This window comes from Magallana gigas, chromosome 6 (genome assembly GCF_963853765.1).
Source record: "Magallana gigas chromosome 6, xbMagGiga1.1, whole genome shotgun sequence".
NCBI classification, from domain to species: Eukaryota; Metazoa; Mollusca; class Bivalvia; order Ostreida; family Ostreidae; genus Magallana; species Magallana gigas.
Genome location: NC_088858.1, coordinates 13,537,693 through 13,564,079, shown reverse-complemented (window position 1 = coordinate 13,564,079; position 26,387 = coordinate 13,537,693). Strand labels below are relative to the sequence as shown.

Genomic DNA, 26,387 nt, shown 5'->3' with positions numbered 1-26,387 from the left:
AGTGGAGGAGCCTTCTGAATTTATTTTTTTATAGGTATATCGAGGTGAAAACCTTAATGTCAAAATGATGCTTTTCAACTTCTCCACGGAAACTTCAATGTCATTTTAACTCGACCACTCCTAAATAACATCATTATTTTATTCAAAATTCAAATTATTCAATACAATTCAGGAAATAAACCGGGCAAACTCCTGGTAGTTGTATTTTCTGCACCCAAAGGCAGAGAAATGAATTAAAAATTTTATATGTAATATACCTTCTATGTAACTTGAGAAAAAACTGAGTTTTATAAACAAAGACTGCTTTTTGGACCAAAATGGTGATAAAAATAACTGACAAATATACACTAGCTATTGAACTCATTCCTTGGATAATAGATTCATACACCATGCAGGAAATATTCTACATGTATTCATCTTTGCAGAATTCAGATCTTCTGCAGTCATGGTATTGGTTACCAGGTAAGTGGTCATGGTTGAACTGCATCAGAAGATGAAGGTACTGAGAGAACCAACAGATAAACAAGTTTTGACAAATTTATTTTAATCTATGAATAATGTACACCACATTTTTAATCAGTCACAGATGTTTTTTCCACTGATCTTGTTGTAGAAATGTTTTCCAGTATAAACTAGTGTCTTTGAAATTGTGCAGAGGCTGTTTCTTTAGGAGTCTCCTGCTTCTTTAGCTAATTTGTGTTTCCTCAGGTTTTTGGTCACATACCAGGATGGGTACCAGATAATAAAAAGAAATGGTGCAAAGACAAGTCCTTTTTTCTGAAAAGGAAAACAGAACAATGTTACCTACATGTCATTGAAACTCAATGGCAAGACTTTGTTTTAGGGCAAACCCCTTATATTTAATAATAATTTGATGTAACAGGGTTAAACCAGAGTATATGCCATAATGAAAAGAGGTAATGCTAAAAGTAGCAGCTATATATATACACCCATGTCTATACTTAACCAGAAGCAAGTATTTAGCAGTGGTCATTAGTTTGTACCAGATGATAATTTAATGATTTTAGTACTGATTATGCTGATGGTTGAAATTATTATTGATTGTTTTCGCTTAATATACAGCATATACCCCGGTACACATAAATGTCAGAGTTGACATTTTGAGATCAAGTATACTAAATAATGTTTAAGAGGGTAAATAAAATATGTACACTACACAGTAAAGTAGTGCTATATTGACTGCAATAACTGAGATCTCTATGCAAATAATCATTTCACAAGAAATGAAAATTTGACCTTAATGCAATAATTAAACAAGAGGCCCACAGGCCTTGAGCCAATGAGGGTCACCTGAGTACCAAAGCTCTTGGATGGACCTCAGGGAGTGCTATGTTTGTATTTTAATTCTTCATTTTGGTCTCAATTCATTAAAAAAGGGGGGGGGGGGGAGAGTAAGAGGATTCTCAGATTATTTATTTATACCCTAGCTTCAGGGGCCAAAAAGTTTCAAATTCTGTTTGAAAGAAACCTGCAGGTCTTTAATGGTTAATCTTTTATAATATTCACGGTTTCATTTAAATGCACACATCATGCATACAGTTTTTTGCTACAAACATATACAATGAACAGAAAAATTAAAAAATGTAAAATTGTTAATGGACAACACATGACCAAAGGCAATAGGTTACCCATAGTCTCAAGTGACCTAAAAAATACATGTTTACTAAATGACCATGTTTGTCACCCTCCTCCATATAAAAAGGCTCAATCCCTGATAGGGTTGGATACCGGTACATGGTACCAATACCGTACCGAATACTTGCTTTAAAAATACCGGTAAAATACCGTTTCATTTAATACCGGTACTAATAACGGTATTTCTGTATCTTTGAAACCTTTTTATACAATTAAAATGATTTTAAAAAACGATTACAGACTCGCTAAAATCGAATTCTCCGCGCATTAAAAGGATAGGCTAATTAACGAAATATGAGCTTTCCCGTTCTTAATTAGTACGATCATTGATTCGACTGCCAATACTATAATAAGTCAATACATAAATTTAAAAAAAAACTAATATACATTTACAATGATAGTTTTTAATTTTATTCTGACAATAAATTTAAATTAAAAAGACAAAATAGCGCAAATTTTTTTTTTAAAATTCCGTTCTATTTTCTGATGTTTCGTCAATTAGTGCGACCAAACAATGGCTGACAACCGGGTAAACGTGCTCGGCTGTTTAGTCTCATTTCAGTAGGAAATCAGATGGTGGTGTTTGCAACAATTGCCAGTTATTTTGCCTGGGAAAAGGGGAAAACACAAGGAACTTTACTAAACATTTGAGAATCAGATTCAATTTATTTGTCTGTTAATCTTTTATTAAAAGATTGGAGCATAAACATAGTTTGTAAACTCATGTTATTGTAAATATATTATAAACTATCTTTATAAATTATAACACTGAAAGATCAAAAACACCTTTAAAAAAAATAATTATCATTCTCATTTATTGAGGTCTAGTACCGTATCGTTAAAAATACCATATCATTTCAAAAATACCGGTATGGTATCGTACCGTTTCATCCTTAACGGTATCCAACCCTAAGATTCCCTGACACAATTTCATTCAATATTATGAAAAAATCCAAAGGTTTCTCATTGAAATGCCCCCTCTAGCTCCCTCTTGCTTGTCAGGTTTAATTGCACAATTAACAAGAGGCCCACAGGGCCACATCACTCACCTGAGCAACAATGGCTTTATATTTTACATTTATTTTTGCATATACCTAATCTTTGACATATTTACCTTTATGGAATACCATTTTTACCGAAAATAAGATTATATGCAATATAAATAGCTAAATTTTCAGTTGGTGTTCACAGTTAACTTCCAGATCCCTTTAATTTAGCCCTCCTATCACTTTATTAAATAATTGAAGTACATGAGAGCATGCCATAAAAGTACATTTTCTCCGTCCACTACTTAATATTTACTACTAGTTACTGTAGTTTATTTTAAAGAATCTTATATGTAAAAGAAGAAAAGTGTACCTCAAGGCACCAGAATGAATGCGCTCAATTCCTCAAATTAAAAACATTGAAAAATTTAATTGGCTTTCTCCATGACCATTATAAACGATTGTCATTTACCAGTCATGAATTCATCTCGTATGACGTTTCATATCCTTACTCACTTGATTGAAGAATAAACTTAAATGAAAAATGTTGTCACTTATGTTAAAGACCTATAATTCAAATTAATGTATTGGCAGGCATGTCGCTCTATTGTACCAAATGAATTATTTTCATCTTTATTAAAAAACAACAAATGTCCACAAACAAAGATGATTTTCTGTTGCAATAATTTTTTAGGCACACCAATACTGCTTTTATCCTCATAATAATAACATCAGGACTATGGAAACTGTTAAAAAATTTGTGTAAATTTTATGCAATTCATCATAATTCATTGAAGAAAGGGCACCAGAAAGTAGTTACAGCATATCATCCTTTTAGCAAGACATTTTTATTGATCAACCAAAATTTCAGCATCAATCGTAGAATTATAAGCAAGATACATAGCTCGGTTTGAGTCATGTTTTTGTTCACATCAGTTTATTACATTCAACTTAAGAATTTTAAACTTGGTATTTCCTATTTAGCATAGCTGCATTTAAAATATAAACGAACTAAAGCATGACCTCAGCTTTATAACTCGAAGCTTGACTCTCAGGTAAGTTAATGGAAATTTGTAAACAATTAAAACAAGAAAAAATGCATTAAACCAAAGAAAAAACTCATTTTATTTTTCAATATATATATACTTATCTATTTCTAGCAGCGAGAATAATCTCCGTTTAGATTGAAATTGCTGAGCATCTTAATAAAACATGTTGCATTAATCAACCATTACGTAGAGATCGTACCGAATTACATGTACCAACATAATGAATAGTATTTTATCATATGTTGTTAGTGCATCAAATTTTGCGCAGGTACATGTAAACAATCAGCTGTCTTATTTACCAGTCTAACATTAAACGTTAAAATTTTAAATTCTAAAATAAAAATAATGGTTCCTCTTAAGTTAAAATAAAAAGAAACTTAACATGTTAAACAGAAATTAAAACAACCTAAAACCACCGTCGCAAATGAAAATATCAACGCATTGAAATATTTAACCTCAATTTACTTCACATAAATGGCACAAATATATTTTGGATGTTTCAAATATTCCCTTTGCACGTAAACTGTTGCACGACAACCAAATTAAATTCATCTTCGTTCAACTTCAAGATGGCTGCCTCTAACATAAGACTGGTCCTCTAAACTGGTTTTCAATCTATGAAATATCGAGCCCGAAGTTAAACTTATTTACCCCCATTATCCTGTCTTATTATTATTTTCGTAAATTACTCAAATTTGAAACAGAATTAGCCCTTAATTTTTGCAATTTATATTTCCCTTCCCATAAGGATGATTTATGCTAAATTACGTTGAATTTGACAAAGTAGTTCTTGAGTAGAAGAGTTTTAAAAATGCACCCCCCTTTTTCTACAGTTTCAAGGTTTTCTCCGCTTTGAATAAAGATCAGTCTTTCATTTCTGCTATTTATAAATTATATTCGCCTTCCCATAAGGATTTGTGCCAAATGTGTTTGAAATTGGCCAAGCAGTTTTAGAGAAGAAGTTCAATATGTAAAAAGTTTACAGACAGACGGACAGACTGACGGACGACGGACAAAGTGTGATCAGAATAGCACACTTGAGCTTTCAGCTCAGGTGAGGTAACAAGAAGACAAAACCCCTGCATGATGCTACTCTTTTTGACTAGTTAAGAGTTCAAAGCAGACAAAAAATTCGTAGTCCAAAATACGTTCTTGATATGTAAAATATCAAAATCTTTAACAAGCTAGGAAAACGTCAGATTCATTCGTTGAGGAAATTCTAGCGGTACTGTACATACCCACATAGCTTGAGGTCCCCACGCATTGATGGGTCTGCCGACTTGAACATCATCGCCAAAGTTTCTTGTAATCTGTCGGCTCACTGAATTTTTAACAACAGATTGCGTTCTCCACGCAGAACCTCTAAGTGCACCAAACATTTTGCTTTTAAATTTACGGTTCACCCTTGTGTGGTGTCTTTCAAGGATAAGTTTGTTAGGTCCCTTGACAGGAAGTGAAAATTTTGCCGAACTAAACACGAATAAAACAATCCTGACATATACGGAAAACTATTTTGCTTTATTATATGTGTGTTACTATTTTACATTGTTTTATGACTAATTGACCGTATACAGTTTTACATATTTAAGTATAATCAAATTCACTTCATTAAAATACGATACAAATAAGAAATTCTTCTATGATCACGATGAAAGTGGCTGATATTGTATCAGATCAGAAAATTATATTCTTGATCTAAAATTACTTTTCTATATATTTCCACTAAATTTTGAATTAGTTGTTTTGTTTTATTCGCAATTTTCAAACTAAAGACAAATAATAAAAAGTATATTTATTTTTTATTGTTTTCTTATATTACAATTTTCTGCGGGATAGCTACTCGAAAATGTCAAAGTTGTGAGTTATGTGGTTAGGGTCATGAGAACGAAATTTTACTCATACAGGTGTGAGTATTCATTTTTGTATATTCTGATTTTATATTTGAACAGATAAAGATATGTTTGCTGTGATAGTAATACAATTAATCTTGATCTTATTTTAATTCCAATAAGAAATTGTCTTGATCTACAAACCAAATTTGAAGATTCCACTATTTATAAATGAAAGTGTTCAAAGTTTTCGTAATTTAAGTTATCAAAGAAATATCAATGAATGTTGATTCTATATCAGAGTATTAGATTTTGAAATCGTGAATAGTCGGTGAATGTGGTTATCTTGGTCCATTACTACTGATTAAGTATTTTGTATTAGGGGAATGATCAACAGTCACAACAGTGTCTCATGCTAGAGTGGATACAGTAAATATTTATGTTATGACAATACAAATAAGTCAATATCATATCCAATTCATATATAGTCTCCCAATTCGCAGAAAATTCTGGTGTTATGAGTCTTTTTTCTGAGTAATATGTTTAGGTTATCTTAATCGAGATTTGGATTGGCTTGATAAATGTATTTGGAATGATGCCTTCATTGATTCTCAGGACATTCCTATATAAATTATGGTGTGGTTAACATCCAACATTAACATTGAACATCCTTCTAAATAATTATCTATAGTAAATCTGCTTCTTTTTTTATCCTTGTGTAGGAATTCTACTACATTTTGAATAGCTATAGTCTGTCCCAAGATATTTATGAAGCACATTTGACTATTTTTAATAAAAATGCATGTACCTGTGAAAGAATTGAAATCGATGAAAGGGAAAATATCCAAGATATCTTCATTTACACAATTTTGATTTTCACAATCCAAAAAAAAAATCACAAGAACGAAAACAGATTTGTTATTGAGATTTACAGTGGGAAATGTTGACATTTTTTTTCCCAATGGAAGTCACTCATAATACCTTGCACAATTTTTCATCGTTATCATCTGGGTACTTTCATCTCATTTGCAATGCACATTTCCCATAGACTTTTTGATTTTAATGGTGTGTTCAAACCGAACAAGCTAGAGAAGGTGTTTCAAAAGGAAAATCTTGGGATTTTTTCGTACTATTGAATGAACATCGTTTGAACCCTGGGGTATTTATAAATATATCATTATATGTTAGGCATAAATATCTTGGGACAGACCTCAGTATATTTATTTTGATTTTGTTTCAATTTTGGCTCATCATTCTCTGGAAGCTTGCAGAGAAGTTGAAAGTTGCAAGTTGATATAAGGCTTTCAAATTACTCTTCTGGAGTTCTTTTGTTTTAAAAGGTAAAATAAAAAAAAATGGAGTTTAAAGTTGAAGCAAACACGTCAGCAAGATACATTGCTGGAATAACCATATCTAATGGTGAGAAATACAAATTAAATGATTACGATTTATTGATTATATGTTCAAGCTGCTCAATTAAAGTGGGTGAGATGAAGGAATTTTTTATAAATGTTAACTAGCACCTGAAGTTGGGTCAGAATTTCAGAGTTGAATTATGAAGGACTGTCCTGAGAGTTGATGAAGGCATCAATCAGTTCAAATACCGACCAAGCTGAATTTCTACGGAGATTATGTGTGTAGTGAGTTGTTGGTATCTGGGTATGTTACTTGTAATGGCAAGTATCTGATGTGACAGAATCTGTGAAAAAAATAATTATTAGATTTGACATTCCAGTTTATTTTTACTGAGATCCAATCAGTACCGGTAAATTCATTTTATGATGCAAACTCCTTTTTTTAGTCGTTGCTGTGATGTTTCATTCAACCATATTTTTTCGAATTAAGTTTAACAAGGTTAAAGTTTGTAAACATTGTTTAATTTTTCTCTAATAAACCTAACAATGATATTCAGATAATATGACTTATCTTAGATTTTTAATAATTTCATTAGTTAGACGGACTCTTCTCCTGCTGTGTAGAGTTCGTTTTATTCATATTATAGGTTTTTTGTGATCAGTATACTAAAATAAGCTTCAACATGTTCAAGTCTAATCATATTGTTACACAATAATGTACCAATTTGCGTCATTATGTGTCAACAGCTGGAACATGTATATGTATAAAAAGACATGTTTATTTGCATCAGAACTTTGAATTTATTTATAATTAGATGATTGTTGATCAGATTGGGTGGCGTTAAAAATCACTCCTTTCATTTCCTAAATGTAAATTGTTTGTTGAAAATTAATGTTTGACCTGGCAGGAAATGGGTGGTAAATAAAGTTCTTTTCTATCTAAAGATGAAGGAGAGGATTATTAATATTCTGAGTAATTTTTGAATTGTATGAATCTAAGGTTTCTCTTAAAATGTAAATTATTAAATCTTTTTTTTTTCTAATACATGTTACAGTAGTAGTTTTTGGATGTGATTCATTGAAAATAAATGAGCTATTGATTCATACATTACTAATACATTACTACCGGTTATCAAACTAAGTATATATTTATGTATTGGTTAATGAACACAATCAAATTTTTAAAACGTCATAGCTTTGAATTAGCTTGATGTGATGGTCAGTTGAATTTATAAACGCATGTGCAGACATTTTATTAAATCTTTCAATAAGCAAGATATTTTTGTGATACAAGGAACTTCCTTGTCTTCACTTCTTTATCAACCTTCTAAAGTAGGAAAAGGAATGCTTTAGGTGTCTATTGAAAAATTCGGAAAATCTAAAAAATTTTGCCTTACAGCATTTTTACTTCCTCAGATTTTGACAGTTAGTGCACAAATCTCTGAAATATCTTAGAACTGGAAATCATTTTCTAACCCTGTAACCATCTGTTGAAACCTTGCATTTAGAAGCTTAAAATGCAAGTTCTGTTCTTCTCAAGTCAGTGATGCTTTTGTGTTGTGTGAATGTGAAGAAAGAAAAGACTTTATGTTCATTTTGCAGTAGTTCAGATCATGTTAGATACCCAAGTACTGGTTAGAAATAGTTTGTCATTAAATTTAAAATACCAGCAAAATCTGTATTGCTATAACATATTATAGGAAAAAAGCAAAATTTAATTGAAATGCTGTATAAGATAGTAACTGTAGATAAATAAGTCAACTAATAAGATAAAAGTAAATAAAATATTTGATTTTATAAAATACCCTGGTTATTTGCTTTTTTTTAGGCAATGGCATACTGGTATTCTATATTCAGACTATTCCTCATCATAAGTTATCAAACCTCCAATTTATAATGATGCAACAAACAAGAATCAATTACTCGGCTATTATACATGTACCCACCGTTATTTTTGACATCTCTCTTTTTCAACAGTTTTTATTCAGAATAACTGTGTGAGTGCAAAGTTTTTACATGAGATAAGACCCTTGAGAATTTTGATGTAGGTTTTCATTCAAATGAAATATTTCATTATGTCTTTTATGTTCCCCTATTCAATTCACCAACACAAAATCAAGGTTCATATTTACAAAATCATTGAATGTTGTAGTATATATATGTACATCCCAGTGTTTAAATGTTCTGAGAGTTTAACTTCTTTTGAGACAGAGATTATAAATTCAACAACGCTTCTGCATATAAACATTTGTTATAGATTTGTAGTAATGCATTGTCTGACGTTTTAAATGACATGAATTTCTTATTATTTACACTGGTAAGTAAACAGCCTCAATATGCAGACATATTTTTCTCACTTTGTTGCTCATGAAAAGGATTTGAGTATCAATATGCTGGCTCCATACTTGGTGAAATAAAAGCCTTTGAAATGAGGCCAAGTTATGAATTTGATATCACATGTTTCTAAACCTTTACAGTTTATGTAGAGACATTGAATTTCAGTACACTTGTTTAGTATTTATACCTTTTAATTCATATGTGAAGGTGAAATGTTGAAGACAGGCAATGTAAAGTGAAACATTTGTGATATCGGATACAGGGAGATTTTAACTGTAGTGTATTGTATTATCTTTGGTGAACTTCAGTAGATACACTGGGTTTTTATCACTGAGTGGCGATTCTGATCATTATAATATGGTAAGCTCTGATACATTCAACAATTACAAATTTCGATTGAATTATTTAGAATTTTATTTTAAGTATAAACTTAATTTTTAAGGGTAATTGAAAAAGAAAATGAAAAAATACATGTTTTTTGGGTAATTTTCTGGTGAAGAAATTACTGAAGGGAAGCAGGTTTCTTAAATGTCAGAATTTTTTTGAGTGTAAAAAGATGGTGCGGGCACTTAAAAGAACAATTCAACAAGTGCAAACTTAAATTCATGCATTGTTGAACCCCGATGTAATAGAATCGTTTGATATGATTTAATTAAGAGGCATTTCCCAGACCTTCCCTTCCTGTGGGCCATTATTATAAAGTTCCTGTCTCATATATCCCAAGTTTAATAAAAAGTTCTCGTATGTAAATTAGAAAATTTCTTCAGTCTAAAGATGAGATAAAACTAGTCTGAGCTGTTACGTACACTGTAGAAATGATTGCTTGTGTAATGTTGTAAGTATTATTGGATTATAGTGGAGATATTAATTCAATGTTTTGTCTGGGGATTAAGTTCTGAGCTTGTGACAGCTTGGAGTTTATTGTTTCCGTCCAGGAATAGTGATGTTTAAAACAAACAGGTGCTTTTAGTGGCGACCAGAAGGTGCTCATGTTTTCGACATATTGAGTTAATATATAATTTTACTGATGACTAATGGATTTAGATCTCTGGACATATAGTGGAAGGTTATAAGGAGAGAGAGAGAGAAGAGTGGCACAGGACAGTAGGATAATTCTTTGAATTGTCAATCTCTTTTTAATTATATATGGAGGTGGTACAAGGTAACTGACTGGTTATTGATTATTGAATTGTCATAATGCTAATCTCTGACAGGCTTTCTTGTTTTTTGGAACAATGAGTACATAGGTAATTAATGCATGTGGAAGTTCATCTGTAATGAATTGCATGTGATCGGCCCTTTCATTCCAGAAATTTGAAGAAGAGTTTTCTTTACTAGGCATACATATGCTACAGAATCTTCATATGTTCTACATATATTGATTTAGCATTATACACATACTTACACAGCTTCTAGCACTGACCCTCTATGCTACGAACATTGACTCAGTCAAGTTAGAGCAGACCTTTAAAATACTTATCTCTATAGATGTATTAACCTCATGTACTCTGTATAAATCCCCCAAATGCAGACCATATGTTACAGATACTTCATATTGAGCCATAAGCCTCAACTGGTTTAGCATTTGAATTCTGTTATCTAAGTTTATTTATATGATTTTGCATGTGTTTTTATCTTTTTTCCTTAAATCCTGTTTATTTATTGAATACTGGTCATGTTAATGAGAACAGATTGTATCAAGAGTGTCTGCAGTCCAACTCCTGACTTGATTTAAGCATGTGATCTGATGAGAGAGGTTTACTCTACCTGAAAAGATTCATATACAAAATTTAATGTTCTCCTAACAGAAATGATGTTATCTTTTTGATACTTGCATGTAGACATGTTGAAGTCGCAAGGCATTAGATATGCTCCACATTCACTTCTTAGACAGGCTACCTGGTCTGACCTTTTATTGGGATACCCTGGTATCTGAAACAGCACAGCTTGTCGTATCAATGTCTAATATCTCGTTTCCAGTTTTTCTCATGCTCGATTTTGCTCTCAAGGAAAGAGATTTGCATTTTGCATAAATTTCCTGCATTGTCATAGCATTTTTATCCACAAAGAAATGATTGATGTGTTGTGATCAATTTTGCATACAGCATTTGATGACAGGCTTGATTGTGGTACATTGTGGAGTAATACTGAACATGCACTGTGTACAATTCACATCCTCATTCAATTCAATCAATGAATCCTTATTTAGTTCTGTGTGTAAATGTCAAAGTATTTCTCAATGTACAAGAATTCCACATTAAAAAGTTTAAATACTGTCGTTAATGTGTTTCTCTCATTGAGTGGGCGTTGTGTTAGTGTGTGAGACTCGGGGATTGCTTTCCATCAGGATCTAATATATAGACATGGAGAAACATTTCGGTTGTGTCAAGTTTCTTTTAACTCTATAAAAATAGGATTGTTGATTGATATCAAATAGACAAATAATGGTATGTTTCAATTTCATGGATTGTTAAATATTTATTTATACATTTTCAGAGGACTAAATTAGAAGAAAAAAATGTGTAGAATGACACAAAAGAGTTCCCCATCTTTGTGAGAGCTACCAATAGAAATGGGGACAAACTCCTCATTTCCCGAGGGGTCTCCCCCAGGGGGCAGAATTCCTGCCTTCAACAGACAGACGCACGCCTACAACTTGTCTGACTCGGACCTGAGCGCCCGGGAGAAGAAGAAAAAGGCATCCAAATTAACAACATTAAGAAAGAGACTCATCCGATCCAGGAGACATAGCCGGTCAATGGACTATGGAAAGGCTTTACGGGAAATGATTTCTACATGGTCCATTCGGGAACTCAAGTCACTCATTCAGGAATACGAAGTGTTGGTCTCGCTTAAAGAGTTGGCTGTGGCTGCCAATATTGCTCGACCACCAGCAAATACTTTGAAGCAGGATTTAGCTGTGTTGTTTGATTCCAAATGTTGTACAGACATAAATTTAGTGTATAAGGGAGCTTGTTTCCCGGCTCATCGTGCTATATTATCAGTTAGAAGTCCCTTTTTTAGGGATTTGTTAAATCGATACCCAGGAATTGGTTGTCAGATCCCTGTTAAATTGAGAACAATTGGTGTAGATGTTGCATTATTTGCAATGTTGCTGCGATATCTCTATACAGATGAAATAAGTTCTCATGACCTTCGTCCCGATCATCAAGAGACTTTAGCCAAGCTCGCAGATGAATTTGGTGTTCCGAATCCCCTGGAGCATGACCTTCGGGTGTTACTGGACTCTGGAAATTACAGTGATGCAGTATTAGTGTTCACTTGTGATGGAAATTGCACGGACTCCTCAGCGGAAAATGATGCTCCATGTAAATCTGTGCTACATGAACTGAGGTGCCACAAAGCTATTTTGGCAGCAAGGTCCCCATTTTTCAAAAATCTTCTGATCCGCAGGGCACGATCGGGGGAGGATCAAGGTTTTCATACACAATCAAAAATAGTGCTAGATGAGACTATAATCCCACGGCGTTATGCCAGAGTATTACTAAACACTATATATCAAGACACAGTGGACTTGTCATTAATATTACGGGGTAGTGCAAGCATGTGTAGCCTGAGTGAGGCACAGGCCATTGTGGCTGGACGGGGACACATGACCCTTATAGAAGAGGCTATGGAAGTCTACCAAATAGGGCAGTTCTTGGACTTCCCTGTTTTATCTCAAGGTTAGTAGCTTGAGTTTTAAAGTTTTATAATTTTATAAAAGTTGGAATGGTCTAGTTAAAATGTTTAGTGATTGAGTTTATTGCACATATATATGCTTCGCTGAAGGACGTTTGTAAATAGTATTATGATGGTCCAGTCTAAATTTTACGTAAATTTTACCTACTAAATTTTGAGAGATTTGCATGGGTAGAAATACATTGTCTGCTCATATTACATACACCCATCTGTCTTGCAGTCTATACTTTATTTCAGTATTTAGAAAATTTGTTTTCAGAAAAGGTTTGATACTGTTATACATTAGTTAGTTAACAGATGTCCTAAAAAGTCTACTGAGCACATGTTTGTGAAATTCAACTGAATAGAACCAGCAGATGGGTAATGAAAACAATGACAGCCATTCTGTATGTAACTTTGCTAAATTTGGTGTTTATATACATGTATCCTTTACCTTTAAACAGTACAAGATCAGTGTATTCATTGACTTATAAATACAAATCTCTGTATGTTGTGAGGACATCATAGCAGAGGGTCTGTCCCTGGGTAAAAAGGGCCGCTTACTTGTACTCTGGGATCACATCCTACATTACTCTACATTTAAACATTTCATGACCAGCATATTTAACATATAATCACTTCTATGTAGGTTGTGAAGACATCATAGCAGAAGGACTGTCCCTAGATAACTTGGTCAGTATCCTGTCCTGGAGCTCTGAGCCCCACGGCTCACAATGGGTCCATAACCAGGCACTCCACTTCATCCGAGAGGAGTTCCTACAGATCCTTCACTCCTCAGTCCTCATGGAGCTGTCCAGGGAGTACCTCAAGGAGGCACTGTCCTCGGACTTCCTTCAGGTAAGGAGCACTCTGTCTTCATATGCATGTAATGTAAAGATATAGGCTCATATTTTTCTTGTGTTACTTACACGTATACTACATGTAGGGCCTTAGATTTACTGGTTTAATATGTTTTTTAAATGACATTATGAAGATATGGGTGAATGTAGTAAAACTTAAATGAAAACAAATACTGGTGTATAAAATTGGGAAAAAGGACACTATTTTTTACTCTTGCCTAAAGCTTTGTGGTAGTTTTGAAAAGTCAACACCATTTGAAAGTGTTTAGATGATGAATGTGAATAAAAGTGTAGTAACATAAATTGATTTGATGAAAGTTTTAATTGTTATTTTGTTGTAAAATGTAATATCACTCAGAAATAGGTGTCAGTCCATGACATGCTTAAAATAGAGTTTAATGAAATGAGCAAAAAATTTTGCAAAGTGAAATTTAGGACGGGACAGGCCAAATGCACAATTGTTTTTCAGAGTCATATTGTAATGAGCAATCAAAATATGAATGAGAACCTATGGAGTACATGCATTTATATTAATAAATACTTTGAATTACAAGTTCTAAAGGAGCACAACACTCAATAAAAATTTGGTGCAGTCTTTCTATTTATTGTAAATCCTTTGATTAAAAATTATATTTACATGTAAGTGGATGGTGATTTTTATGCATTTTTCTAAAATCCTTTTTGGGGTTATATTTAATGAGGCTGTCATTAAATAGAATGAATTCATGAGCTGATGAACAGGAAATACATTGCAGTGCAATAGTTCACACTGTTTGTGATGCTGCTCTGTTTTATTGTTGCAAGTTGGAGAAGAAATCTGTTTGTAAATGGCTTCTCTCTTTCCCTTGCCAAGATCTTTTCTTTTCCCTTGGCATGCAATGAAGAGGTGGCTGACTGAGAGGTATAATCACCTCTTTTTATTACAGAGATTCCTATTGGCTCTGTAACCTTATAGCAACTCTTATTATTAAGCAGTTACATGATGGAAACCGCTCATTATCACTGTCATTAAATCTCTAATGTAGGGGGTATTTCCATGAATTTGTGAAGGTTTATTGATTGGTTGGAAACTTCATTCCATGTGAATTGTTCCTCTTGTGTTTTTAATAACTAGCATGAGATTATATTATTGCATAGCAACATTATAAGGAAATATTATTTGTGAGGATTTTGTTCTCCGCTTGTATACACTGCATTATGTATCAGAAATATTAAATATTCAGCTCATCATCATGAGATATCAGACATACAACTCATATTCAGCATATAATGTTACAATAAAAAAAAAGTATCATTAAATTTATCCCGATGTAATTGCGATTATATAAAATTGAAACCTTTTGTTTATGACAATGTTTTAGGCTGGAGAGTTGGACATTTTATCTGCCATTATCAAGTGGGGAGAGACTCAGCTAGTGAAAAGACTGGAGGAAAGAGGTAATCCTGCACAAACCACAGGATTCAATCACTTTGGAACATACACTGATCAAACTTCTATTATACATTGATACCTAGCAGCATATTGTAATCCAACTTGTATTCACATCTTCTTTATTCCCCATTTTACTAGCTTAGAACGTATCTGCGACTGGGCCTTTGCAGATTATCTATTACAAATGTAGAAATGTTATGAGAATTTTTCAAGAAATATTACTGACTAGAAAGTTCTTGTGAACCTTGCAAATTTTGCTTGTGTGTAAATAAAAAAGTTGTTTTACAATCATTCATTTGTGAACTACCTGGTGGTAGATTTGGAATATGAAAATTTCCCTTAACATGTCATCACTATATGTGCAACATTAGAACCCTAAAACTTCTCTTTCATTTTATATCAATGATAATTTTTTTCTTAATGAAAGAGCTTTTAAAATATTCACTCTGTTTTGAATCAAATCATAGTGATATGATGCATGGTTACCATTAAAGAAAACTTCATTCAAATTCCTTCATGGTTTTGTATTTTGTAAATTTAAAATAACTTTCCTAATTGCTCAATTCTCTTGTGTTTTGTAGAGCCCAACTTACTAAGTCATACAGCACACAGTATCAGTAAGAAGGGAGTCAAAAAACGTGATCTCAATGACGAGGAGTTAAAAGACATTCTGGCTGATTTGTTACCCTTAATTAGGACTGATCATATCATACCGTACAACAGTGACGTTCTTAATAGTGCAATAAAACGAGGCCTGATTAGTCGACCACCCAGTCACATGATTGGGGATGAGGGGTTTGTGGTGCAATCATCGTCTTGGATACGCGGCAAAAACAATGGCTTGTTTGTCAGACCCAGACTCTTTGGCCCTTATTATGAGGATGCTAAGGTAGGAAATGTTGATTGTACATGTAATCTTTATCAAAGTCAGTGACAATTTTATTCATATGCTGTGGATTTATCATCATCATGACTGATAAAGCACCAATTTTTGTGGAGATTCTTGTCAAATGTCAGAATAAGAAACATAAAAACAATTCGTATTGGATTAGTTATTGTCCTAAAATTTATGTGATTTAAAAATCCACAAAAATTAATGCCATAGATTATTTATAAACCATAGTATTGATTTGTTTTATACACTGTACTAAGATCTTGTCTAACGAAAAATGTGAGATCAGAGATTGTCCTATGGTACTGAATTTAGATTCAAAACTGACTAGAATCCACTTAGATTGAATGATTTTAATTAAGTAAATTTTCTATCTTGGTTTCACTGATAATTGCTTTGATATCAGAATTTCTATCTTGGTTTCACTGATATATTGTTTCTATATCAGACTGTTCTGGAAGAGAGGCTCTCTCAGGGTCAGGAGCTGGAGTGTGGGCGTGTCCGGACCATCCAGATGTCTGCCATCCCAGACACCCTGTACATGGTAGAGAGCAGCCACTACCCCAGCAGTTATGTCAACCCCCCAAGTTGTAACACTGTCGACATTATAGCAGGGACCATACCAGGTACATCATAGTTAACAAAAACCTCTGGCCACAAGGCTTTCTTCCCAGAATGGAGATTGGTAGGCAGAAACCCTTAAAAAAGAAATTTAATGTTATAATGTGGAATTATTAAATTTTGTGGTGGCACAATTTTCGTGCAATTCATGGTACCTCTTAACCACGCATTAGTGTTCTCCACCAATTAATAAATTGGGGTTATAAGGTCATATTTACTTTTATAGGTATAAAAGAATACACAAAATTACGTCCCCACTAACCTGTAAAATTTAAGCAATCCATTAAAATGGGCCCCACGAGTTTTAATGATTCCACGTACATTTTACTGTCAAAAATGATTTTAAATAGTGAAGTTTTTTTTTGTAGCATTGTAAAAAATACCAAGATCACAAACATTCCCAAACAATTCAATATTATTATTTTAGAAATATGGTATAATGTGCTTAATTCACTCTATGTTTTGTCTCACCATACAGTGCCTGATAATGCCACACTTCACAGAATGCTATATCGAGAGAGAGAACTACAGAGTAGTAACACTGCCCAGAAAGCCCTGACTCTGCCACTGAGTGACCGCCGCTCTGTCCACCACCAGCTCCGACTGAGGACCGTGCGGGAGTTTGGTCTGCCCGACTCGACGGTTGAGGTGCTTCAGAACACAAACTCCTACTACCCTCCGGACCCCCCTCCCCCAGCTTTACCAACAAAAACCCATTCTTTGAAAAAGTATTTGATTTCACCGAGGAAGAGAAAGCAGAGCCCTCCCTTGAGCAAAAGAAATCCTGTGGGAAGCCCCACCAAACCTGTCCAGTGTGTGCCACCCACGCGATTGTCTCAGGGAGCTTCTAGAGAGGTATGTCAAGTCTCTCTGTTTATGTGTTTATGACTATTTATATTTATTAGTGCCCTCATTTTAAGTGATGTTGTATTTTTAGAAACTAAAATACAACCTTGAGGGCATCTGTATATAAATATTAACTAGTACTCTTATGTCATGTAATGTTGTTATTTTAGAAACTAACTTGAGGGGTTGTTGTATATACTCCACATCTTATTTTTAAGTAATAATGTATTATTGTAATATGTGAGACCAAAATACAAACTTGAGGGTTTTGAACTTTAAATACCGGATGCCTTGAAAGAAGAGGAATAACTCTGCTAACTTGCTTTTCAGACTGACTTGAGTCCATGTAGTGACAGTGCCTTAAGTGACACCATGCCAGATATCGCCATGGCATCCGCATCGCTCAGTCAGATTCACCTCCAGGATGAGTTTGACCTTGATATTGGGGATCGAGGCAGTCATGGCACCATGTACATTTGATGTATCAGTGTGACCCTTGGATTTTATTGAGGGATTGTTTTGTTTTATTTATTACAAAGTACTGTCAGAAATCACAACCTTCGTGTTATTTATTGTCCAAAGCAGATTTCTATTTTTATTCTTTGTTGTCACATATCAAATCTTTTTTTCAATCTCATTTACATGTTTATTACCAAGTTATTATCTTATGGATGATTTTTTCAATTTTTTATCAAAAAGTGATTAGTATTACTTTTGAAGTGTTGAAAAGGTTTATAATATGATGATTTTGTTGACTTATTTTAATATTTTGAATCAAAAGTTTTTTTTTTAGAAAAACTTTAAAGTACCGTAGTTCCCAGACCCAAACTTAAGATGCAGCTACTAAAATTTTCAGTTAGATATATTTTCTGTTTTTCTTGTTGTCAGAAACTTAACTTATTACCAAACAATTAAATGCTTGGAGGAGCATAACAAATCTTTAAATTTAATATAATATTTTTTTTAGATTTCTCATTTATGTTCTCAAAGCATTTACCTTTTTCCACTGTGATATCTTCATTCATTTTTTGATGACTGCACATGATGATGTTGTAGTGCTAGATTAGGCTCATAGATTTCTTGTTGTTGACACTGTTACCTCCCTTAGATAAAACCCAATGCTTGTATTCCATGATGAGCTCAGAGTATCATCGGTATTATTTAGTGATTGTACAGAATTTGTATGTCCCATGTAAAAAATTTTATATCATATTTGGAAGTTTCTAAATCAGGGTAAAACAATGTAAATGAAGTACAATGTATACGTATATTAGTACACATGTATTGCCAAAGCTTTGCAAATTCAAATTATTTGAGGGGTGGGGGTTTTTTCGGGGGGAGGGGGGGGGGGGGGGGTTGTTGTTTAGGAGAAAGTAAGATAAGAATAGCTGTGTATTTTCATCCTTTGTTGAATTTTTTTTCTTTCTTTTAGAATACTTTGACTTAAAAAATAATCATTCAGATGTAAAAGACACAATCAAATCTAAAAATTTGACCAGAAAATACATTTTGTGATACAACATGTAATAGATTTAATATATTTATATAACATTTGATAAATCATTTGAATTTATTGAAAAAATCAAATTTAAAAAGTGAAGAGGATAAAAAAAAACCAGTCATAATTTCCTTGCTGTTGTATTCTTTTCATTTGTAAATCAGTTGGGTTAACCTTGATACTCAGGACATACTTAAAAGCCGTTAGGTAAAACATTTTTTGCACCTCAAAGCTACTTTGAAAAGAACCAATTTGATAATGCCCAAATTTTAAAATTAAGGGGGGGGGGGTGTTTTGTTGTTGTTGTTGTTGTACTTAAGAGTGACATTATAATGTTCTCAAGGACTGGAATTTTAAAATAAGGGAACTAGGTCTCTGAGCTTTTATAAAGAATTACTTCTGAATTTAAAAAAGATAGAGTTACAGAGAGTCTGTGATACTGTTAAATCTGATATAAACTCAGTGTGATATGGTAGATTGTGTGTAACGACCAGACCTTTGTTATCTCCTTGCACTGGGTCCCAATCTCTTGACACAGCTTTATGCATTGAACATGTCCCCTCAAGGACAAGGTTGGCAGGAGAGGTTCTTGGGTTCAGTTTGCATACACATGTATTTTCATCGCGAATTCACATGCAAATTTTGATTTCTATTATTAAAAGAAGTGCATGTATTTCATTGATAAAGATAAAAAATCAGGTTTTACAACAGTCATGGTTTGAAAATTCATTTTACATTTACCATTTGAAAAGTTGTGTTCACAGAATTTGCAAGGAACCTTTGATACAGATTTTAAGTTTATCATTAATAATCATTGCCCAGTTTGATGATTGTCGTTGTGTACTCTCCCTTTGTTTGTGTGTTATCTATGTGTGTTTTACCTATGCCATGCTAAAGACACTCAAAATCTTTATCTTTGAAAATTTGTAAATATACTTGACAAATGTTAAACTATTATTAAAATAGAGAGAAAAAACAGAATATCTTGTTTTGGTCTTTTTATCATTCAAAACGATTGTTGAGTGTTACACCCCTTTCATTACAGATGAGAGGGGTTACAAAGTTATAGTTATACAGAACTTTGTCTCATGGCCTCGAAACAGAAATGGCTGCTTGTTTTGCGAATTTCAAGAAAATCTTTCTAAACTCCAAGGGATAGATCCATAACTCTCGCCTTTCGCTTCAATGTTTGGAAAAAGAGAACTAGAAGCTTTCGCAACCGGGAATCGAACCAAAACCACCCGTTTACTTCTTTTTGACAATGATCTGTAAAGCAGAGAAGAAGAGATTTCCATCATATTTTGAAGAGGGGGGGGGGGCTATTATTTTTTAGATTCATGTAATTGTAACCGAGTTATCAGCATCGTTAGACCAATGATAAGGTGCCGTTTGTATCCTGTATCACATCATTCTCTTTAACCCAATTCATTGTTCTCAAAATTATTCTTTGATTTTTCCAATATTTTAAAAGAACCGATTACAATAAAAATGGCAAAACGTGTATTGATATTTCAGGGGGGTTTTCCGAAGAATTACTGGTCGGTACTCTACTAAGTTTTCTGTTTTTCTTGGTTGCGGACTCCGTTAAGTGGTATAATTGCTTCAGCTATTCAATAAGTAACTCGTGTTTGGATGTGAAAATTACCTGGTTTGTCAACAACGCGAACTGTGTCGCCAAAAGTAGATTAGTAAACTTAACAATGTCAGAGAAAAGAGATAACGCTCGCCTGGGAATGAAAGGGAAATCCATTACTTTGATTCAAAAGCGAGTATGCAAAAAAACCAGAGACACACAAATATACACACTCCATTTAATGTTAATGTGATTTAAAAAAAATAATACTCAAAACTATGCGCTTTCAATTTTTGGGTAATGTATTGGATTATCACATCTCTTTATCGAACCCATATCCGGAAGACCGAAATTTCAATTTCGAACTCTCTGATAAAAAAGAGATTTAAATCCATTTGTGTTTGTTGTAGTCCCAGACCTGCATGCAGCCAGTCGCAACCGTCATTTTTAACTGTCGTATGAAAAACTTTCAAGTTGGATGCAACATTTGTAAGCGATTTGCACAGTGGTAGTGAAAAACAGGCTTATCTTGTACGATATATTTGGCGTGGTGTATTAACCCTATCACTTGGGATTATTTTCTTCACCTTCCATCTCGAGCTCTTTCATTGAATCGTCTATTAATCCCCGTTATGAGAGGTTCCATGATACCAGCCAAGGAACTGCAAAAGAAATTGATGAATTAATATTAATGCCTGTGCGACTATTCATATCTTGGCGACGGGGAAAGTGTTCTTTGTTTGCTTCAGAAATGACAGAATGAACGGGGGACCCAGTAGATTAAAGCTTACCCGTGTTGTTTTGGTCTTTTCTGATAACATTGAGAGGTACAACTAATGCATTTCAGGGAATTGGGTTGGACAAATATGGCATTACTGCTATAACCGTGTAGGTTTAATTTTCTCTATCTGTTTATTGCCATAAATTCAGCAGATGACACTTTCAAGTTGATAGGAGAGTCTAAAGCTGTAAAAATTGTGTTGGGCTATATTCAACAGACGAAAATGCATATATATATAGGTGGACCGAAATCTTTGAAGACTTTGATATAGTCTGTGTATAGCGTACGTAGATACGGGAAACAAGGAACGGTGCTTGACAGCCAGTATCCGATTCTTGGCAGTACTTCTCCAATCCCTTGGTAATTCAGACCAGAGGGGGTCGGTGTGCACTGCAAGTGCTTAACAAAGAAAAAAGAAAAGGAGAAAAGTACACAATTCGTGCGCATCTGGATATTTAAAGACGTCTTCTGTGCATTTTGCGTATAATTGTGAGAACTCTACTGCTCGCTCAATCTGTCGACTATTGGGAAAGTATTTAAACGACAGAAAAAGTGGATTGTTTAGAAAGCAATGGACAAATATTTGAAGAGAATGGACATTTAACGTATTCTTATGTCAATGTGTTACGGAAATCGACAGCTTCGACGTTAAGTGTTGTTCAAGATTTGTTTGCATTTGACTCAATTTGACTAAATTGACAACCATTATTGACAAAGGGGAGTTTTTGTACGTTAATAATTAACAAGTCTAAGACGATAATCGATCTAGAAGCCGTTCGCTTCTTTCACCTCCGACTTACCCCCAACATGTCGGACGATTTGGACTATGAGGAATCCATCTCGCCGGAACCGTGCGAGGAACCAACGGAGGAAATCATTCGAGGATTCATTTACCCCAACATTTTTGACATTAATTACAAAAACATTGTGTCTCAGGCAGTGCAATCCAACGTAGTCAAATCCATGAAATACGGGGACTCATTCGGCATCATGATGTACCTTCATGATCTGAAGAAGAAACAGAGGGCGGCGGAGGACATTCTGCGCCGGAAGTTGATGCTGGAAGAGAAGAGTGACGGCAAAGGGTCTCAGTCTCTTGCCCACAAAATCAACCACAAGTACTACGAACCTCCACAGCAGGCGTGAGGGTGTGTGCAGTGAAACGTGTAACTGTAGTGTGCCTGTTCTTATTTAATGAGGAGTAATTGCGTGATTGGATGATGTTTTACTTGCCTTCAGATCTTGGTCTCTTAATTTTGCATGACAGAAAAAGGATGCTTGGACTCTTTTACTGATTTTCATTTAGCTGTTGATATGTAACGAATATAGATTGCAATAGTGTCTTGCTGGCTTCCAAATCTTTGTGCCAAAGAGCTACCCATAGTTATGTACGACAGAAAAATTGTGCTCGAGCTGTTTTACTTGTTTCGTTTTAACTGAATCAAAATACGTACACGTGTGAGTTTCATTGAAATTAGTTAATGATACGTGAGTTTCATTGAAATTAGTTAATGATACGTAGTCATGTGACTCTAAAACTAATAAGCGATGTAATGCAGTCAGCAACAGCTGTGCCGTGCCTCACAGAGAATTGTAATTAGGGTACTAGTATTATCTATGTAAGGTAATTGACACATACATGTATGAGAAAAAGAGCTGAAAAATTGTTTTATTTTTTTTTCGCTTTAGTAGACTATTTTACAAGCATGCATCTACAGGATGGCTACATTTTTAGTACTGACTTTTTTTTTCGTTCAACTTAATATTATTCATTGTGAATTGTCTTCTTATAAGCCAACTCCACTGGCATTTAAATAAATAAACCGTATCTTCTCTCTTTCTCTTGAGTTTCAAATGGATGAATAAAAAGATAATCTATTTATAAAATTTAAAGATATTTAAGTCATTCTCATTGTGTAATACCTGTTGTTGAACAACCATTTAGCCTGTAGAATATGTACATAAGTGATCAAAGCTGGGACAACGGAAAGAACAAATACACGACGATCCAATCTTTTTATCGCCAAATAAAATCCCATCAAAGTCCTTATCTATCTGCTTTTGTAAATTCATGTTTATCAACGGTTGGTTGATAAATATTGAAACGTTTATTCAAGGAATGTTTCTAGCTTGAAGGTGAAAAGAACATTTTTGTTTGTTTTATTTTACGATCAACAACGTCTTGTAAACATTTGATATTATACATTTATAGATGATTTAAACTAAAACAAGTAACCAATTTAAAATTATCTTTAAAATTGTATGTTCTGAATAAACAACATTATCCAATTATCTAGAATACATCATTAAAGAAATAAAACTGTTGTTTTCGGATTGCCTTACGGTCGAAAAGCGTATGTAAGAATTGCTGTGGGTCTCCGTTGACTGTTTCGTATTTTGAAATGATTTGATGCAATATTATATAAACAGTGCCTGTTTGGGAGGGTAACAGTTGAAATTGACACCCCGAGAAAACCATTGTCAACCGACGCGTTGACAGAGATGTACATATGTTTAAGCGAAGCTTGTGTAGCACGACCTCTGGTGAGAGAATGTTATTGTTAATGTACATCAGTACGTAAGCTAAAAGAAACAACCAAATCGTCTCCTATGCGAATTTGAGGCTGACATCATCACGATTTTTTCGTGCAATCCATGATATTTCTTAGGTCGAAGGTTTTGACCAATCGATAAACGGGACGTGTAGATTTCAGCCATATCATTTTCCGGTCAGTTTCAGTCGCCGCTGTAGGTTTGGACCGAACGATAAACGGGCCTTATATATTTTCGTCCTGTTAGTTTCTATAGAGCTATGAATTAAATATAAGTTTCCGTTAGAAATGCTCGGTTGATGTAAATATCAGCAATTAATTGAACCATAAGACATGGCCTATTGCATCACTTACATAAAGTTTAATGCGTCTTTCAAATATACTTCAAAAGTGGGATCTTTGCTAAAGGAGGCTTGATGGGCAACAAATTGCCCATCAGATCTATCCTAAATTTTTAGACATAGAGTAAAGAAAAATTCAATATATTTGAGCTTTGAAATTTGAATAATTTCATTAATACTTGAATAATACCTTATTTTCACTATTACAAACTACGACCCATACAGCCTAAAAATGATCACGATCACCCAGCCGTCTTAAGCAAAATCATGACTATATAGACTACGAGTCAAACAATCTGCACTCTCTGTAATTTGATTGAGTCCACACTAGGTTTGTTCCAGAGCCAATGCATGGAAAAAGAGAAGAGAAACGTCTTACTTACTGACTTTTGTATCACATTGATACACATAAGTGTGTTTTAGATTTTAAAAAATTTGTTAATATTTTTTATCATTTAATGGCATGAGTAATTTCACACAGTAAATCAAGATAAATTCATGTACTGGTATATACATTTTCTTTACCTTGGTTTAGTATAATATTAAGAATTCTAAAATGATATAAAGTCATTTCATATACTCAATGATCATAAAATATTCACAGAATCAAGTGAAAAAACCCACACTGATTTTCATAGCGTGATCAGGTGAAGTTCAATCGACTTTTTTCATAGACACAAGAGTACTACGCTCGGCCGATATTGGAAGCGACCACTATCTCGTTCGTACCATCATAACACTTTAACAAAAGAAAGCACCAAAACAAGCACAAGAATGCCAAAGCAAGATTTTTGACACCGAAAAACAGAAAATACCAGCATATAGAGAAAAATTTAATGCCCCAGGCACCAACAAGTATAATTTATTATGAAATCTATTGGAACGCGATGAAAATAGCAGCTCGTGTGAACAAATGTGTAATAATGTAGAGTAGGTATATATTGAAGCTGCAGAAGAAGTACTTGGAGAAAGAAACAGAAGGAAAGACCCTGGATGAGTGAAATGTCATGTAAACTTATAGATGAGAGAGCTTGTATACACAGAAAAGTGATAGAAACAAGATCAGAGAAAAGGAGAACAGTACAAAGCAAAAGATAGAAAAGGAAAGAAGCAGCCTTAACAAGACAAAAGACAATGCATTAATACATGTAACATCTTAGATTAGGCTGAAAATGCTGCAAACATGCAAAATATGAAAACATTATGTAACCACACCGAAATGCTGAGCAATGATAAACCAAAACAAAATGCAGATATTTTCGATGAAAAGGGACGACTTATTACTAAGAACTATGGAAACAGCTCTTCTGTGAGGTATTGAACAGAGAAGGACCAGTCAATCCTGTTGGTGTTGAAGAGAGATGATATATGTGAGATCAACTGCGAGTAACCATCTACATGTATACTAGAGATCATAAATGCCACTAGAAAATTAAAAAATGGAAAAATAGAAATATTTCTGCAGAATTTTTAAACGCAGATGTCAAAATAAATTGACCAGACTGAAGCTAGCAGCTACTTACAGCAGCCACTAAGCTCGTAGAAGCTAGCATCCAATAAGGAAATTCATCAAAGTACTGAGAGTAAATTATATTTTACTTAATTATCGACATAATTTAATATATATCAAAATGACTAATGCTCAATAATTTGTACGAGCATTGACGACTTCCGAAGCAGTAAAGCTCGCCTGGATAAGAGTTGTAAATGCGTCTTTGTTGATAGAAATGAAATACCTCTATACGGGTCATTAGTAATGAAAATAATGTTATCCTAAGTGTAGACTTATTGATACAAATTAAAAAACTATATGCATCGTATAAAGTGATATGCAAGCGTATTATGATATAAAAGAGATGATAAATTAAAGTAAATTAAAAGGCAAAAAAAAAACAACTAAAAAACGATACAAATACAATAAAAACCCCAAGCCAATCCAGTGTGGCAAGATAATTTGTTTACATCGAAGTTGAACATGTGCGTGTTAAAAAATATTATTATCGGGCCTATTTACTCCCACGGAAACAACATAAATCGAAAATTAAAAAGACATACATGTAGTATTTTTACGAATATGAAACAACAGAACACCCATCAC

General features: G+C 33.7%; 1 protein-coding gene and 1 long non-coding RNA gene across 4 annotated transcripts; one reads left to right on the top strand and one right to left on the bottom strand.

Moving 5' to 3' along the window:
• Nucleotides 1-523: 523 nt before the first annotated feature.
• LOC117689205 (uncharacterized) lies at nucleotides 524-5,314 on the bottom strand. Its single transcript, XR_004601511.2, has 2 exons — nucleotides 4,930-5,314; nucleotides 524-777 (listed from the first exon to the last, which is right to left on the bottom strand). It is a non-coding gene; the product is annotated as an uncharacterized lncRNA (long non-coding RNA).
• Nucleotides 5,315-5,516: 202 nt separating this feature from the next.
• On the top strand, nucleotides 5,517-20,023 carry LOC105336827 (BTB/POZ domain-containing protein 7). 3 transcript variants are annotated; one of them, XM_034469363.2, is made up of 8 exons: nucleotides 5,517-5,597; nucleotides 11,709-12,898; nucleotides 13,543-13,751; nucleotides 15,115-15,190; nucleotides 15,767-16,074; nucleotides 16,526-16,703; nucleotides 17,177-17,553; nucleotides 17,875-20,023. In XM_034469363.2, exons 2-8 carry the CDS (start codon nucleotides 11,785-11,787, stop codon nucleotides 18,022-18,024), a joined length of 2,412 nt encoding a protein of 803 aa, XP_034325254.1. In that variant the 5' UTR covers nucleotides 5,517-5,597; nucleotides 11,709-11,784; the 3' UTR covers nucleotides 18,025-20,023. The 3 variants fall into 3 exon arrangements, with proteins under 3 accessions (XP_034325254.1, XP_011439589.1, XP_011439588.1); XM_011441287.4 differs by lacking the exon at nucleotides 5,517-5,597 and adding an exon at nucleotides 9,417-9,572; XM_011441286.4 differs by lacking the exon at nucleotides 5,517-5,597 and adding an exon at nucleotides 9,963-10,047.
• The last annotated feature ends 6,364 nt before the right edge of the window (nucleotides 20,024-26,387 follow it).

Coding starts and splice junctions, on each gene's coding strand:
- LOC105336827 (XM_034469363.2), top strand. CDS start 11,785: ATGGGGACAAACTCCTCATTTCCCGAGGGGTCTCCCCCAGGGGGCAGA. Junction 15,191..15,766: donor GAAAAGACTGGAGGAAAGAG/GTAATCCTGCAC, acceptor TGTGTTTTGTAG/AGCCCAACTTACTAAGTCAT. Junction 16,075..16,525: donor CTTATTATGAGGATGCTAAG/GTAGGAAATGTT, acceptor TTTCTATATCAG/ACTGTTCTGGAAGAGAGGCT.